The 14,271-nt window shown below is 45.8% G+C and overlaps 1 protein-coding gene across 6 annotated transcripts in view; it reads left to right on the top strand.

The window, feature by feature from the left end:
* Positions 1 to 14,271, top strand: part of FGGY (FGGY carbohydrate kinase domain containing) — a 401,559-nt gene that overhangs the window by 310,165 nt on the left and 77,123 nt on the right. For all 6 annotated transcript variants that reach the window (XM_089659582.1, XM_089659583.1, XM_089659587.1 and 3 more), the window contains one exon: positions 10,524 to 10,618. In XM_089659582.1, coding sequence (XP_089515708.1) covers positions 10,524 to 10,618 — 95 coding nt within the window. The remainder of the gene's footprint in view (positions 1 to 10,523; positions 10,619 to 14,271) is intronic.

Below are 14,271 nucleotides of genomic sequence, written 5' to 3'. Positions count from 1 at the left end.
TATTGCTCTGTGTCTGAGTTGCCATGGGGATTTCACCATTTCCTGATTGGGAAATATTTGAGATTGTGTTTCAATCTCAGGTCATAATTAAAGAGGACCTCCAACCAAAGGGTTAGATCTACAGATGGGTAGAAGATAGGTTTAGGCGCCAGCAGGACAGGAGCTGGAGAGTCGCTGGGGTTGTCCATGTGGTTGCATACACGGTGCTTAGTGCACTTACAGTCATGGCCTAAAATATTGGCACCCCTGCATTTCTGTCAGATAATGCAGACCAGGGGCGGACTGACAACTCATGGGGCCCCCAGGCAATAGGGGATCATGGGGCCCCTGTGTCCTTGCCCAAACCCAAAAAAGCCTATGAAAAAGGTACCAGGGGCATTTCATGGGGCCCCCTACTGACCCCGAGCCCTCGGGCAGTGCCCGAGTTTCCAAATGGTCAGTCCGCCTCTGATGCAGACCATACACGGGTCAAATTCCGAACAAATTTTCTTTAGAAAATTGGAAATTTTGTGTGTTTTGTAATCCAATGGAGCCACCATTGATTTTGAAATTCAATGAACAATTCTTCAATTTCACCTCCATTGCTACAAAAAAGAATTTTCATGGCCAAAAATTTTCTTTTCTTTCCAGGTCACAGTTCACGCTCATTTCTTTTTCATTTATGTTTCCCACACGATTCTCCCATCATTGATTTGAAATTTGTTCGTTTTTCAAAAAACTTCCAACATGCCCGATCACTCAAATTCGATGGTCACACGAAAATCAGCTGTGTCTGTGACACGCTGATGGTGCAAAATTCAAATGAAAATTCTTAGAAAAGATTTTCAAAAGAAATTTCTTTCAGCATTCGACTCATGTATGGCCGGCTTGATGCACCACTTCACCCATTCCAAGTTTGTGACGCTCCTGTAATTTGTCATTAAACTCCCCTGTATCAATGACCAGGTGCTGATAATATAGAAATCACACCGACAACCAGTTAAAATGGTGAAAAATAGACTTCACCTTTCTGTTGTGTGTCTCTGTGTGCCATGTGGAGCATGGAGAAGAGGAAGAGCAGCAAAGAATTGTCTGAGGATTTGAGAACAAAAATTGTGGAAAAGTATGGACAATCTCAAGGTTACAAGTCCACCTCCAGAGATCTTAATGTTCCTGTGTCCACTGTGCGCAACTTTGTCAAGAAGTGTACAGCCCATGGCACTGTAGCTAATCTCCCTGGATGTGGATGAGCAAGAAAAATTGCTTAAAGATTGGAAAAAAGGATTGTTGGAATGGTGGATAAAGAACCTCGATCAACTTCCAGACAAATTCAAGCTGACCTTCAGGTACAGGGTACACCTGTGTCCACTCACACTATATGTCACCATCTGAATGAAAAGGGACGCTACGGTAGGAGACCCAGGAGGACCCCACTGCTGACACAGAAACATATAAAAGCCAGATTGGAGTTTGCCAAAACTTACCTGAGGAAGCCAAAATCCTTTTGGGACAATGTGCTGTGGACAGACGAAACAAAATGACGGGTTTTTGATAAAGCCCATCAGTCTGTTGTTTTCAAAAAAAGCAATGAGGCCTTTAAAGAAAAGGGTCACTACAGTCACACATGGGGAGGGTCACTTATGTTTTGGGGTTGCTTTGCTGCTTCAGGCACTGGATGTCCTGGATGTCTTGACCGTGTGCATTGCATTATCAAATCTGAAGAATTCTGGGGTGAAATGTAGGGCCCAGTGTCAGAAAGTTGGGTCTCCGTCAGATGTTATGGGTCCTACAACAAGACAATGACCCAAAGCACACGTCAAAAAGCCCCCAGAAATGGTTTCAGACAAAGCACTGGAGAGGACTGAACTGGCCAGCAATGAGTCCAGATCTCAATCCCATAGAGCTCCTGTGGAGAGATCTCAGAACATCAGTTGGGAAAAGGAACCCTTCTAATCTGAGAGACCTGGAGCAGTTGGTGGAAGAAGAGCGCTCCAAAATTCCAGTAGAGAGGTGGAAGAAACTCATTGATGGTCACAGGAAGCCATTGATTTCAGTTATTTTTTCCAAGGGGTGTTCTACCAGATAATAAGTTGAGGGTGCCAATAATTTTGTCCAGTCCATTTTTGTGGGTTTTGCGTGGAATGTGTCAGATTTGTCTTTTTGTTTCTCCACTTTGTGTCATACCAATACTAACAAAAGAAATAAACATGAGAATGCCGAAACATTTCTAATTGCAACAATTTCCTGGGCAAAGTGGTGCATTATCTGATAGAAATGCAGGGGTGCCAATATTTTTGGCCATGACTGTATATCCCATTTTTTAAAATTGATTCTTTTAGGTTAGGTTTACATCTCTCAGAAAATTGTACATTTTCCCAAAACGCACAGAAACACATTGCCCTTTAGCAGTCGCGCGGCAGTGCCATTAATTGTTTATAGCACCCCCATATATTTGCAAACTCGAGCGTTTTTGCACACGCCAAACTACATGGTGTCGCAGGAGGTTGTGGTTTTGGCGCAATGCACTATGGTGCCTCGCCTTGTGTTGCAACGCATTTACGTTGCTTTACCGTTGGTTCACAGCTGAGTGATTTAAAGCGCATTTCTAGAAGCACTTCAACACTGGACATGAGCATTCCCATTGTATCCTATGGGGTACATAGGGGGTATTGTGTTCTTTGGAGCACAGTTATGCAGTTTTGGTCTCTATATACAGAGCACCTGAAAATACAATGTGAATCGTATTTTTGCACCATTTTTAGCCTTTTATTATCCTAGTAACTTTCAGCTGGCTAAAACAAGACACTCAAGACTCACTGCCTCAAGAGTACACTATAAAAAAACTTGAAGAACCTCAAGTGTGAAGCTAATCTTAATGTATTGGGGTGCTGTTCAAAATGACCGCTCCTCAGCTCAGCTCCCTCTGAAAAAAGCACTTTTCTGAGGAGTGGTAGAGCACCAAGGGTGCCACAGTAATGACAATAGGGCCCAGTGTGGTATTTCATTACGGAAAGATCAACAGGATAAAAGATAACCAACACGTTTCATGGGTTCACACTCCCCCTTCATCAGGGCACTAGGAATGCCTGGACTCAGGAAGGGTTGAAAGTGTTTGTAGAATATATACAGTTGTGTTCAAAATAATAGCAGTATGTTGAAAAAAGTGAATAAAGCTCAAAATCCTTCTAATAGCTTTTATTTCCATCCACACAAATGCATTGGGAACACGACACATTCTATTCCAAATCACAACATGAAGAAAAATACATCAAATTTGTGTTGTTCCTCTAAAAAAATGGAAGAAAAGTGAATATTAGACGGTTCAAAAAAATCTCAGTGTTCTTCTTTACAAACTCAAACATTCACTATATAAACTGAAAAATGTTTGAAGATTTTGCTTTCCTTTGAATGACTTCATGAATATTTGGTTGTAGTCGCACTGTTTCTGAGAACTGCTGTACATCTGTGTTGCATGGAGTCACCCAACTTCTGGCCCCTGTGATCAGGTATTCCAGCCCAGGATGATTGGACCACATTCCACAGTTCTTCTCTATTTCTTGGTTTTGCCTCAGAAACGGCATTTTTGATGTCACCCCACAAGTTTTCTATTGGATTAAGATCCGGGGATTGGGCTGGCCACTCCATAACGTCCATCTTGTTTGTCTGGAACCAAGATGTTGCACGTTTACTGGTGTGTTTGGGGTCGTTGTCTTGTTGGAACACCCATTTCAAGGGCATTTCCTCTTCAGCATAAGGCAGCATGACCTCTTCAAGTATTCTGATGGATTCAAACTGATCCATGATCCCTGGTATGCGATAAATAGGCCCAACACCATAGTATGAGAAACATCCCCATATCATGATGCTTGCACCACCATGCTTCACTGTCTTCACAGTGTACTGTGGCTTGAATTCAGTGTTTGGGGGTCGTCTGACAAACTGTCTCCAGCCACTAGACCCAAAAAGAACAATCTTACTTTCATCAGTCCACAAAATGTTGCACCATTTCTCTTTAGGCCGGTCAATGTGCTCTTTGGCAAATTGTAACCTCTTCAGCACGTCTTTTTTCCAACAGTGGGACTTTGCGGGGACTTCTTGCAGATAGCTTGGCTTCACATAGGCGTCTTCTAATTGTAACAGTCCTCACAGGGAACGTCACACCTTCTTTCATCTTCCTGGAGCTGATTGTTGGCTGAGTCCACGCCATTTTGGCTATTCTTCTATCCATTCTAATGGTAGTTTTTCGCTTTCTTCCACGTCTTTCAGGTTTTGGTTGCCATTTTAAAGCATTTGCCATCATTTTAGCTGAGCAGCCGATCATTTTCTGCACTTCTTTATATGTTTTCCCCTCTCCAATCAACTTTTTAATCAAGGTACGCTGTTCTTCTGAACAATGTCTGGAACGACCCATTTTCCTCAGAATTTCAGAGAGAAATGCACTGTAACCAGCATGTCCAACATTTGCTGCCTTCCTTCCTTAAATAAGGGCAATAATTGCCACCTGTTTTTCAAAGAATGAATGACCTCACTAATAGAACTCCACACTGCTATTATTTTGAACACGCCCCTTTCAATGAGTGATTCAATGACACAGAATCAGCAGCACGCATGTCATGACTGTTGGGTCTGTTGGATTTCTATTACTCTACTACACCTGCTAGGAAATTATTTGCCATGTAGAAATATCATTTCTACCAAAAACAGTGATTGATCCGGTTAGTGATGTCTGACTGCTATTATTTTGAACACAACTGTATATATATATATGCACTGCTCAAAAAAAATTAAAGTAACACTTTTTAATCAGAGTATAGCATCAAGTCAATGAATCTCCTGGGATATTGAACTGGTCATACCTGGACCCTACAGAGGTTGCGCAGGCAGTCCAACTCCTCCAGGATGCCACATCAATACGTGCCATTGCCAGAAGGTTTGCTGTGTCTTCCAGCACAGTCTCAAGAGCATGGAGGAGATTCCAGGAGACAGGCAGTTACTCTAGGAGAGCTGGACAGGGACACAGAAGATCCTTAACCCATCAGCAGGACTGGTATATGCTCCTATGTGCAAGGAGCAACAGGATGAGCCCTGCCAGAGCTCTGCATAATGACCTCCAGCAGGCCACTGGTGTGAATGTCTCTGACCAAACAATCAGAAACAGACTTCATGAGGGTGCCCTGAGGGCCCAACGTTCTCTAGTGGGCCCTGTGCTCACTGCCGGTACCATAGAGCTGGATTGGCATTTACCATTGAACACCAGAATTGGCAGGTCCACCACTGGCACCCTGTGCTTTTCACAGATGAGAGCAAATTCACCCTGAGCATATGTGACAGACATGAAAGGGTCTGGAGAAGCTGTGGAGAACATTATGCTGCCTGTAACATCGTTCAGCACGATTGTTTTGGTGGTGGGTCAGTGATGATCTGGGGAGGCATATCCATGGAGGGACGCACAGACCTCTACAGGCTAGACAATGGCACCCTGACCGCCATTAGGTATGGGGATGAAATCCTTGGACCCATTGTCAGACCCTACGTTGGTGCAGTGGGTCCTGGGTTCCTCTTGGTGCACAACAATGCCGGCCTCATGTGGCGAGAGTATGCAGGCAGTTCCTGGAGGATGAAGGAATTGATACCATTGAATGGCCCCCATGTTTGCCTGACGTCAATCCAACAGGACACCTCTGGGATATCATGATTCGGTCCATCTGACGCCGCCAGGTTGCATCTCGGACTGTCCAGGAGCTCAGTGATGCCGTGGTCCAGATCTGAGAGGAAATACTCCAGGACACCATCTGTCGTCTGATTAGGAGCCTCCCCCGACATTGTCAGGCATGCATACAAGCACGGGGGGGCCATACAAACTACTGAGGACCATTTTGAGTTGCTGCAATGAAATTTCAGCAAAATGGACTCGCCTGCTGCATCATTTTTTCACTTTGATTTTAGTCTTTGAGTTCAGTCCTCAATACGTCGATCATTTTCATTTCCATCAAACAATGGGACATCCTTACGTTGCTAACACCTTACCCCGTCCATGTCAGTATAGAGATCCAGCAGGAGATTTTTCTGCATTGAGACCTGATCTGTTTTTAAAGTCTTCCTTTCATTTTTTTGAGCAGTGTGTATATATTTATATACACACTATATTGCCAAAAGTATTGGGCTGGCCCTCCAAATCATTGGATTCAGGTTCCAATCACCTTCATGGCCACAGGTAAATCAAGCCCCTAGGCATGCAGACTGCTTCTGCAAACATTTGTGAAAGAATGGGTCGCTCTCAGGAGTTCAGTGAATTCAAGCGTGGTCCCATGATAGGTGGCCACCTGTGCAATAAGTCCATCCGTGACATTTCCTGGCTACTAAATATTCCACGCTCAACTTTTGGAAGCAACTGGGAACAACAGCAACTCAGCCACCAAGTGGTAGGCCACGTAAAATGACAGAGCAGGGTCAGCGCATACCAAGTACAGTGCCTAGCGTCGGATGCCATGGTGTAAAGCACACTGTACTCTAGAGCAGTGGAGACGTGTTCTCTGGAGTGACCAATCACGCTTCTCTGTCTGGCAATCTGATGGACGTGTCTGGGTTTGGCGGTTGCCAGGAGAACAGTACTTGCCTGATTGCATTGTGCCAAGTGTAAAGTTTGGTGGAGGGGGGATTATGGTGTGGGGTTGTTTTTCAGGGGTTGAGCTTGGCCCCCTAGTTCCAGTGAAGGAAACTCTTAAGGCTTCAGCATCGAAAGACATTTTGGACAATTTCATGCTCCCAACTTTGTGGGAAGAGTTTGGGGATGGCCCCTTCCGGTTCCAACATGACTGAGCACCAGTGCACAAAGCAAGGTCCATAAAGACATGGAAGAGCCAGTTTTGGGTGGATGAACTTGACTGGCCTGCACAGAGTCCTGACCTCAACCCCATAGAACACCTTTGGGAGGAATTAGAGCAGAGACTGCGAGCCAGACCTCCTCCCCCGACATCAGTGCCTGACCTGACAAATGTGATTCTGGAAGAATGGTCCAACCTTCCCATAGACACCCTCCTAAACCTTGTGGACGGCCTTCCCAGAAGAGTTGAAGCTGTTATAGCTGCAAAGGGTGGGGCCAACTCAATATTGAACCCTACGGACTAAGACTGGGGGGCCATTAAAGGTCATGTGCGTGTAAAGGCAGCCCGACCAATACTTTTGGCAATATAGTATATATATATATTCCAAATTACGTAACGTGAACAGGGCCTATAGGAGAATTCTAACTATACTACATCTGTATGATATCGTAAAATAGTGTCAGCATTTTTTGTGTATGGTCTTTGTTTTCCAGAGCTGCACTTAAATTTCTGTTTTGGGATTTTAAACGAGAAGGCGATATACAGCTGTGGTGTATGTGGTTAGCCGGGATCTACAAAGCGTTGTCAGGCCATGTATTCAATTATCTCACACTTGTGTACAGCGCTTGTTTGTGGGTGATGTCATCGCCTCGGAGGGTAAAGGTCATCAGACATCTTCTTTTTTTTTTTTTCGAAGCACTGATGAAACTATTGAGCTGGGTTCGGAGCGGCAGCTTTGATAAATTAGGATCTGCTACTGTGAAAATAATTTCCTCCTTGTAACAAGTTGATTGAGTCAAGTGGTCCTGCGTGACTCACTTTTCCAGAGACGAATAATGTTTGCTGGCGGTGTAGCGTGAAACTGTACTTAATGATCTTCAGACGTTACGTGCTGCTTGATTTTCATCACCTAAACAGAAGGTGTTCACATGTCATCGCTTCCATCACACATCGGAAAAACAAGGAGTTTAGTCTTCGGTTTAGAGTGGGTGGAGCCATGCAAATTATTATTTTACCCCATTGGCCAACCGAGCCCCCTGAATCGCACCCTTCCTATAGAGCGACCTTTCTTTACATTTTATATCTTAAAGGAATCTTTTTCAGGTCTCAGAGGACTCCTGATAAAAAAATATTCATATATAGAGAATGCATGGTACTTTGGGGTAAGCAGTAAGCTGTGGAAGTGATGTTGCTATAGAGCAGTGGTGTCCAAACTGTGGCCCTTTGCTTGCCTTTATCTGGACCTTGAAACACTATTCCATCCACTGACAACAATGATGGGGTATCATGCCTACTACAGGCACCAATAATAGTGCCCTATTCCTCCCACTAACACAAGTGATGGGGCACCATTCCTCGAACTGATATCAATGATGGGACACTATTCTTCCCACTGATACCAATGATGGAGCACTATTCCCCCCACTGATACCAATGATGGGGCACTATTCCTACCACTGATACCAATGATGGGGCACTATTCCTCCCACTGATACCAATGATGGGACACTATTCCTCCCACTGACACCAATGATGGGGCACTATTCTAATCACTGATACCAATGATGGGGCACCATTCCTTGAACTGATATCAATGATGGGGCACCATTCCTCCCACTGATACGAATGATGGGGCACCATTCCTCCCACTGATACGAATGATGGGGCACCATTCCTCCCACTGATACCAATGATGAGGCACTATTCCTACCACTGATACCAATGATGGGGCACCAGTCCTCCCACTGATACCAATGATTGGGCACCATTCCTCCCACTGATACCAATGACTTGGTACTATTCCTAGCACTGAAACCAATGATGGGGCATCATTCCTCCCACTGATACTAATGATGGGGCACCATTCTTCCCACAGATACCAATGATAAACCACCTTTCCTCCACTGATACCAATGATGGGGCATCATTCCTCCCACTGATACCAATGATAGACCTCCATTCCTCCCACTGATGCCAATGATGGGGCACCATTCCTCCCACTGATGCCAATGATGGGGCACCATTCCTCCCACTGATACCAATGATGGGGCATCATTCCTCCCACTGATACCAATGATGGGGCACCATTCTTCCCACTGATACCAATGATGGGGCACCATTCCTCCCACTGATGCCAATGATGGACCACCATTCCTCCCACTGATGCCAATGATGGGGCACCATTCCTTCCACTGATGCCAATGATGGGGCACCATTCCTCCCACTGATATCAATGATGGGGCACCATTATTCCAACTGATACCAATAATGGGGCACTATTCCTCCCACTGATACCAATGATGGGGCACCATTCCTCCCACTGATATCAATGATGGGGCACCATTATTCCAACTGATACCAATGATGGGGCACTATTCCTCCTACTGATGCCAGCGATGGGGCACTATTTCTACCACTGATACCAAAGAAGGACCAACATTCCTCCCACTGATACCAATGATGGGGCACCATTCTTCCCACTGATACCAATGATGGGGCACTATTCCTACCACTAATATCAATGATGGAGCACTGTTCCCCCCCCCCCCTAAATACCAACAATAGAGCACCATTTCTCCCTCTGATACATTAATGGACACTATTCCTCCCACTTATACCAATGAGGAGGCACTGTTTACTTCCACTGATGCCAAGGCGTTTTCAGTTCCCAGTGACCACAGTCTGGCCCCTCTAAAGCCTGAAGGACAGTTAACTGGCCCTTTGTTTAGAAAGTTTGGAGACCCCTGTTATAGAGTATTGAACACCCAGATAATTTTATAACACCCCCATGCTCTATAGAACCAAAACTGTTTTCCATACCAATCTTAACATGAAAGGAATGCAGAAAGTAAAAATGGTGGTGGCAAATTACAAAGTCGATTCAGAAGGGCTTACTTCACACTAATCTTCATTGTTGACCCGTTGAATTGTTGGTCAGTGGGAGAAGGGCCCCCTTACATGGGTGGTCAGTTGAGAAGAGTGGCCAGTGGAAAAAGATTCCCCTTACATTGGTGGTCATGGGGAGAAGGGCCTCCTTTCATTAGTGGGACAGGGGTCCCCTTTCATGGGTTGTCGGATGCAAAGGACCCCCTTACACTTGTGGGTGAGGTGCCGCTTACATGGGTGGTCAGTAGGAGAAGTGCCCCCTTAGATTGGCAGCCAGCAGGAAAAATGTCCCCTTATATTGGTGATCAGTGGAAAAGTGCCCCTTTAGAGCAGTGGTAGAGAACAAAATCAGTTTAGTAGTCACAATGCCCTTTCATTGGGGGATATTTAGAAGAAGGCTCTTACATTGGTGGTCAGTAGTAAAGTGCCCCCAAACATTGGTGGTCATTGGGGAAAGGTCCCTTTGCATGGGTGTTCAATGGCAAAAGGACCCATTACAAGAGTCAGTGGGACAAGGTCCCGCTTGCATTGGTAGTTCCCTTTATATTAGTTGGCAATTACATTGGTGGTAGTAAAAAGAATAGCCAGCTAGATTAGTGGTCAGAACGCCCCTTACCTTGGGGGTTAGTGGGGAAAAAGGGCGTTACATTGGTGGTCAGTGATAAAGTGCCCCAGCACATTGATGGTCAATGAGAAGAATGCCACCCTTACAGACAACTGTCAGTGGTCACTTAAGAAAAAAGAAAAATAAATAAATAATAATAATATATATAAATCCAGTATTTCTTAAATAATTTTTCTTTTTTTTCCTTTTTTTTTTTTTTTTTTGTACAGGTTTACCTGTCATCCTATCCAAAGAAGTAGAGTCGGTCCTGGTGGGTGCTGCCATTCTTGGTGCATGTGCTTCCGGTGATTTTTCTTCTATCCAGGTATGTTTGTCTTCAATGGAATGGGCTGCCCAACGCACTACTTTTGTGACAAAGAATTGCATACGCTTTTTTTTTTAATCCAACTGTACCAGAATGCATAGTTTTTGTTACCATGTGTTCTGGTGCACTCAAACACATGTAAGGTGCAGGGGTGAACGGACCATTTGGAAACTCGGGCACTGCCCAAGGGCCCGGGGTCAGTAGGGGGCCCCATGAGATGCCCCTGGTACCTTTTTGATAGGCTTTTTTGAGTTTGGGCAAGGACACAGTGGCCCCATGTTCCCCTATTGCCCAGGGGCCCCATGAGTTGTCAGTCCGCCCCTGGTAAGGTGTGTTATGGTGGCATTAAGAATGAATGAATGGCACCGCATTGCTACTACAGTACTGTTGTGCTGTGGGAATATGCATACTTTTGCTCCTCTGGATGTGAGCTATGCACAAATATGATGGGAGCCTTAGGGCTAGCTCACACTGGCCTTTGGGGGTGGAGGGGTGCTAAAATCCCACGGTTGAGCCACTCATTTACTGCCTCACAACCACTACCCCCTTTAGCTGCAGAGGCAGCGGCCGGAGGTGGATACATGCCAAGGCTGCCAATCAAGAGAATTATACCCCACTCTTGCTTTCACCCACTGAGCACAACCCAGTGAATGGGACCTCTCTGCAATACATGCGATTACAGCACATTCAACATCTCCTCACCGCCTGAAGGACAATCCAAGAGCCGATCACTCTTCAGAGACCAAAACAAGAGTGAAGGAGCCCCGAGTTCTTTACTTGTAAGGCTCCATTCACACTTTTGCGACTCCAAAGTCACATGATTTCCAGGGCGACTTTGAGGTGACTTTGATATGACTTTACACTCTGTGGACCTAAGTTGCATCAAAAGCTGCATCTAAGTAGTTCAGACACCTTTAAGTTGCACAGATCTGAATGGGTGCCATCAGAGGCGGACTGACCATTTGGAAACTCGGGCACTGCCCGAGGGCCCGGGGTCAGTAGGGGGCCCCATGAGATGCCCCTGGTACCTTTTTCATAGGCTTTTTTGAGTTTGGGCAAGGAAACAGGGGCCCCATGATCCCCTATTGGCCGGGGACCCCATGAGTTGTCAGTCCGCCCCTGGGTGCCATTGAAAAGAATGGGCTGCGACTTGTCATGTCCAAAGTCATGTGACAAGTCACACATGTGTTAATGGAGCCTGTAAGATACATTGTATCTTTTTCTCCTTCCTAGAGAAGAAAATAAACAAAAAAGTGTGTAAAATTAAAAGAAACAAAGAAAAAATGGCTAGGTCAAGGCTTTTTTCTCGGATAGTATTGTCATGGTTAAGGTCAGGGTCAGTGCGCTTTAGGCTCCATTCACCCTTCGTGTAGCAGGAATTCGTGTTCCCACCTGTGATTTTGAGTGGGCGATTGTTCACGTGATTCCACGTGTCTCACATAGAACGGCCTATTCACTTGAGTGTGTTTGTCGGCAAAAGGAAGCTCCTGCTCCTTTTTTGGGCGGCAAGCTTCAAAGGTGCGTTTCGCTGTATGACTGTATTGCGGCAAAATTGCACCTCAATTGGGGTGCCATTTAGAAAGAATGCGTGTTTTTCAGCGATTGCCATGTGGTTTGGATCGCCAAGTGTGAATGGGGCCTTAGATAGGATTACTATTTCTGGGCCGTACTACGGGTACAAATGTCAAATATTATACACATACTGTATGTGGTTTTGCCAGGAATATCAGGGGTAGGAGAATTTATTTTTGGTGTGGGGGGCAGTGTGGGGTGTGCTTGTGTCTCATCTGCTCCCCATCCTCAGTCACCGGCTGCCATGTGTGTCATTTCTGCCGGGGAGGGGGGGTGGCGTGGCCCCTCTGAAAAATGCCGCCCTAGGCAAACGCCTTGCTTGCCATGTGGTAAATATGCCCTTGGTGTCACTTAAATATGCCCCTGAAGGAAAATAAATTTAATCTCCAAACACGGAAAGGTTTCTTCACACTAAGAGCTGTGAAAATGTGGAATAGACTCCCTGGTTCTGGCCAGCTCAGTGAATTACTTTAAAAAGTCCTGGATTCTTTCTTGGATACACAGAATATAACTGGATATAACATTTATAGGTAAAGTTGATCCAGGGAATATCCGATTGCCTCTCGGGGGATCAGGAAGGAATTTTTTCCCCTGCAGGAGCAAATTGGATCGTGCTTTGTTCAGTTTTTTTCCCTTCCTCTGGATTAACTGTGGGTGTAGGATTATAATTTTTGTTTTTTTTTAATGGTTGAACTGGATGGATTTTTGTCTTTTTTCAGCCAGACTAACTATGTAACTTAAAGATTGACATTAACTAATGGAGATTTTTTTCAAATGCAACACCATAAACAACACAATCATCAGTCCATCCCCTCACGCCAGGGTACTAGGTGTCATCCTAGATTTATGTCCTTTCAGCCCCAGGTCCAATCGCTGACAAACTCATGTAGACTTCACCTCCACAACCTCTCCAAGATATGTCCGTTCCTAACCCCGGAAACCACTAAGCAACTGATTCACTCCCTTATTATATCTCGCCTCGACTACTGTAACTCCCTCCTCACTGGCCTACCTCATCGCAGGCTATCCCCCACTCCAGTCTATCATGAACGCTGCTGCCAGACTCATCCTCCTTACTAACCGTTCTGTATCTGCCACCCCTCTCTGCCAATCCCTGCACTGGCCTCCACTCAGTGTCCTCCACCCCTCTCTGCCAATCCCTCCACTGGCCTCCACTCAGTGTCCTCCACCCCTCTCTGCCAATCCCTCCACTGACATCCACTCAGTGTCCTCCACCCCTCTCTGCCAATCCCTCCACTGACCTCCACTCAGTGTCCTCCACCCCTCTCTGCCAATCCCTCCACTGACCTCCACTCAGTGTCCTCTATCCCTCTCTGCCAATCCCTCCACTGGCCTCCACTCAGTGTCCTCCACTGCTCTCTGCCAATCCCTCCACTGACCTCCACTCAGTGTCCTCCACCCCTCTCTACCAATCCCTCCACTGACCTCCACTCAGTGTCCTCCACCACTCTCTGCCAATCCCTCCACTGACCTCCACTCAGTGTCCTCCACCCCTCTCTGCCAATCCCTAAACTGACCTCCACTCAGTGTCCTGCACCCCTCTCTACCAATCCCTCCACTGACTTCCAAATGCCCAACAGATAAAATTCAAAACGCTAACACTGACGTATAAAGCCATTCATAACTCTGCCCCAAATTACATCACCGATCTTGCCTCCAAATATCACCCAAACCGTACTCTCCGCTCCTCACAATACCTCCTACTCTCTAGCTCCCTTATCTCCTCTTTCCATGCTCGTCTCCAGAACTTCTCCAGAGCTTCCCCCATCCTCTGGAACTCCCTACCACAATCCATCAGACTATCGTCTACTCTGCTCACTTTTAGGCGCACTCTGAAAACCTATCTCTTCAGGGAAGTCTACCCCGCCCTCATCTAATACTGGATTCCTCTACCCTTCCAACCACTCCATCCCCTACAGTTATTACCTCTTGTACCACTATCCCCTCCCTCCTAGATTGTAAGCTCCAAGGAGCAGGGCCCTCGAATCCCTCTTGTATTGAATCGTATTGTTACTGTACTGTCTCTTGTACTGTCTCCCACCATAATGTAAAGAGCTGAG

The sequence above is a fragment of the Staurois parvus genome, unplaced genomic scaffold, assembly GCF_062004578.1.
Source record: "Staurois parvus isolate SC_StPar_1 unplaced genomic scaffold, SC_StPar_1.0 ptg001167l, whole genome shotgun sequence".
NCBI lineage: Eukaryota > Metazoa > Chordata > Amphibia > Anura > Ranidae > Staurois > Staurois parvus.
Note: the sequence above shows the minus strand (reverse complement) of the source record. Positions and strands in the feature narration are given on the sequence as shown.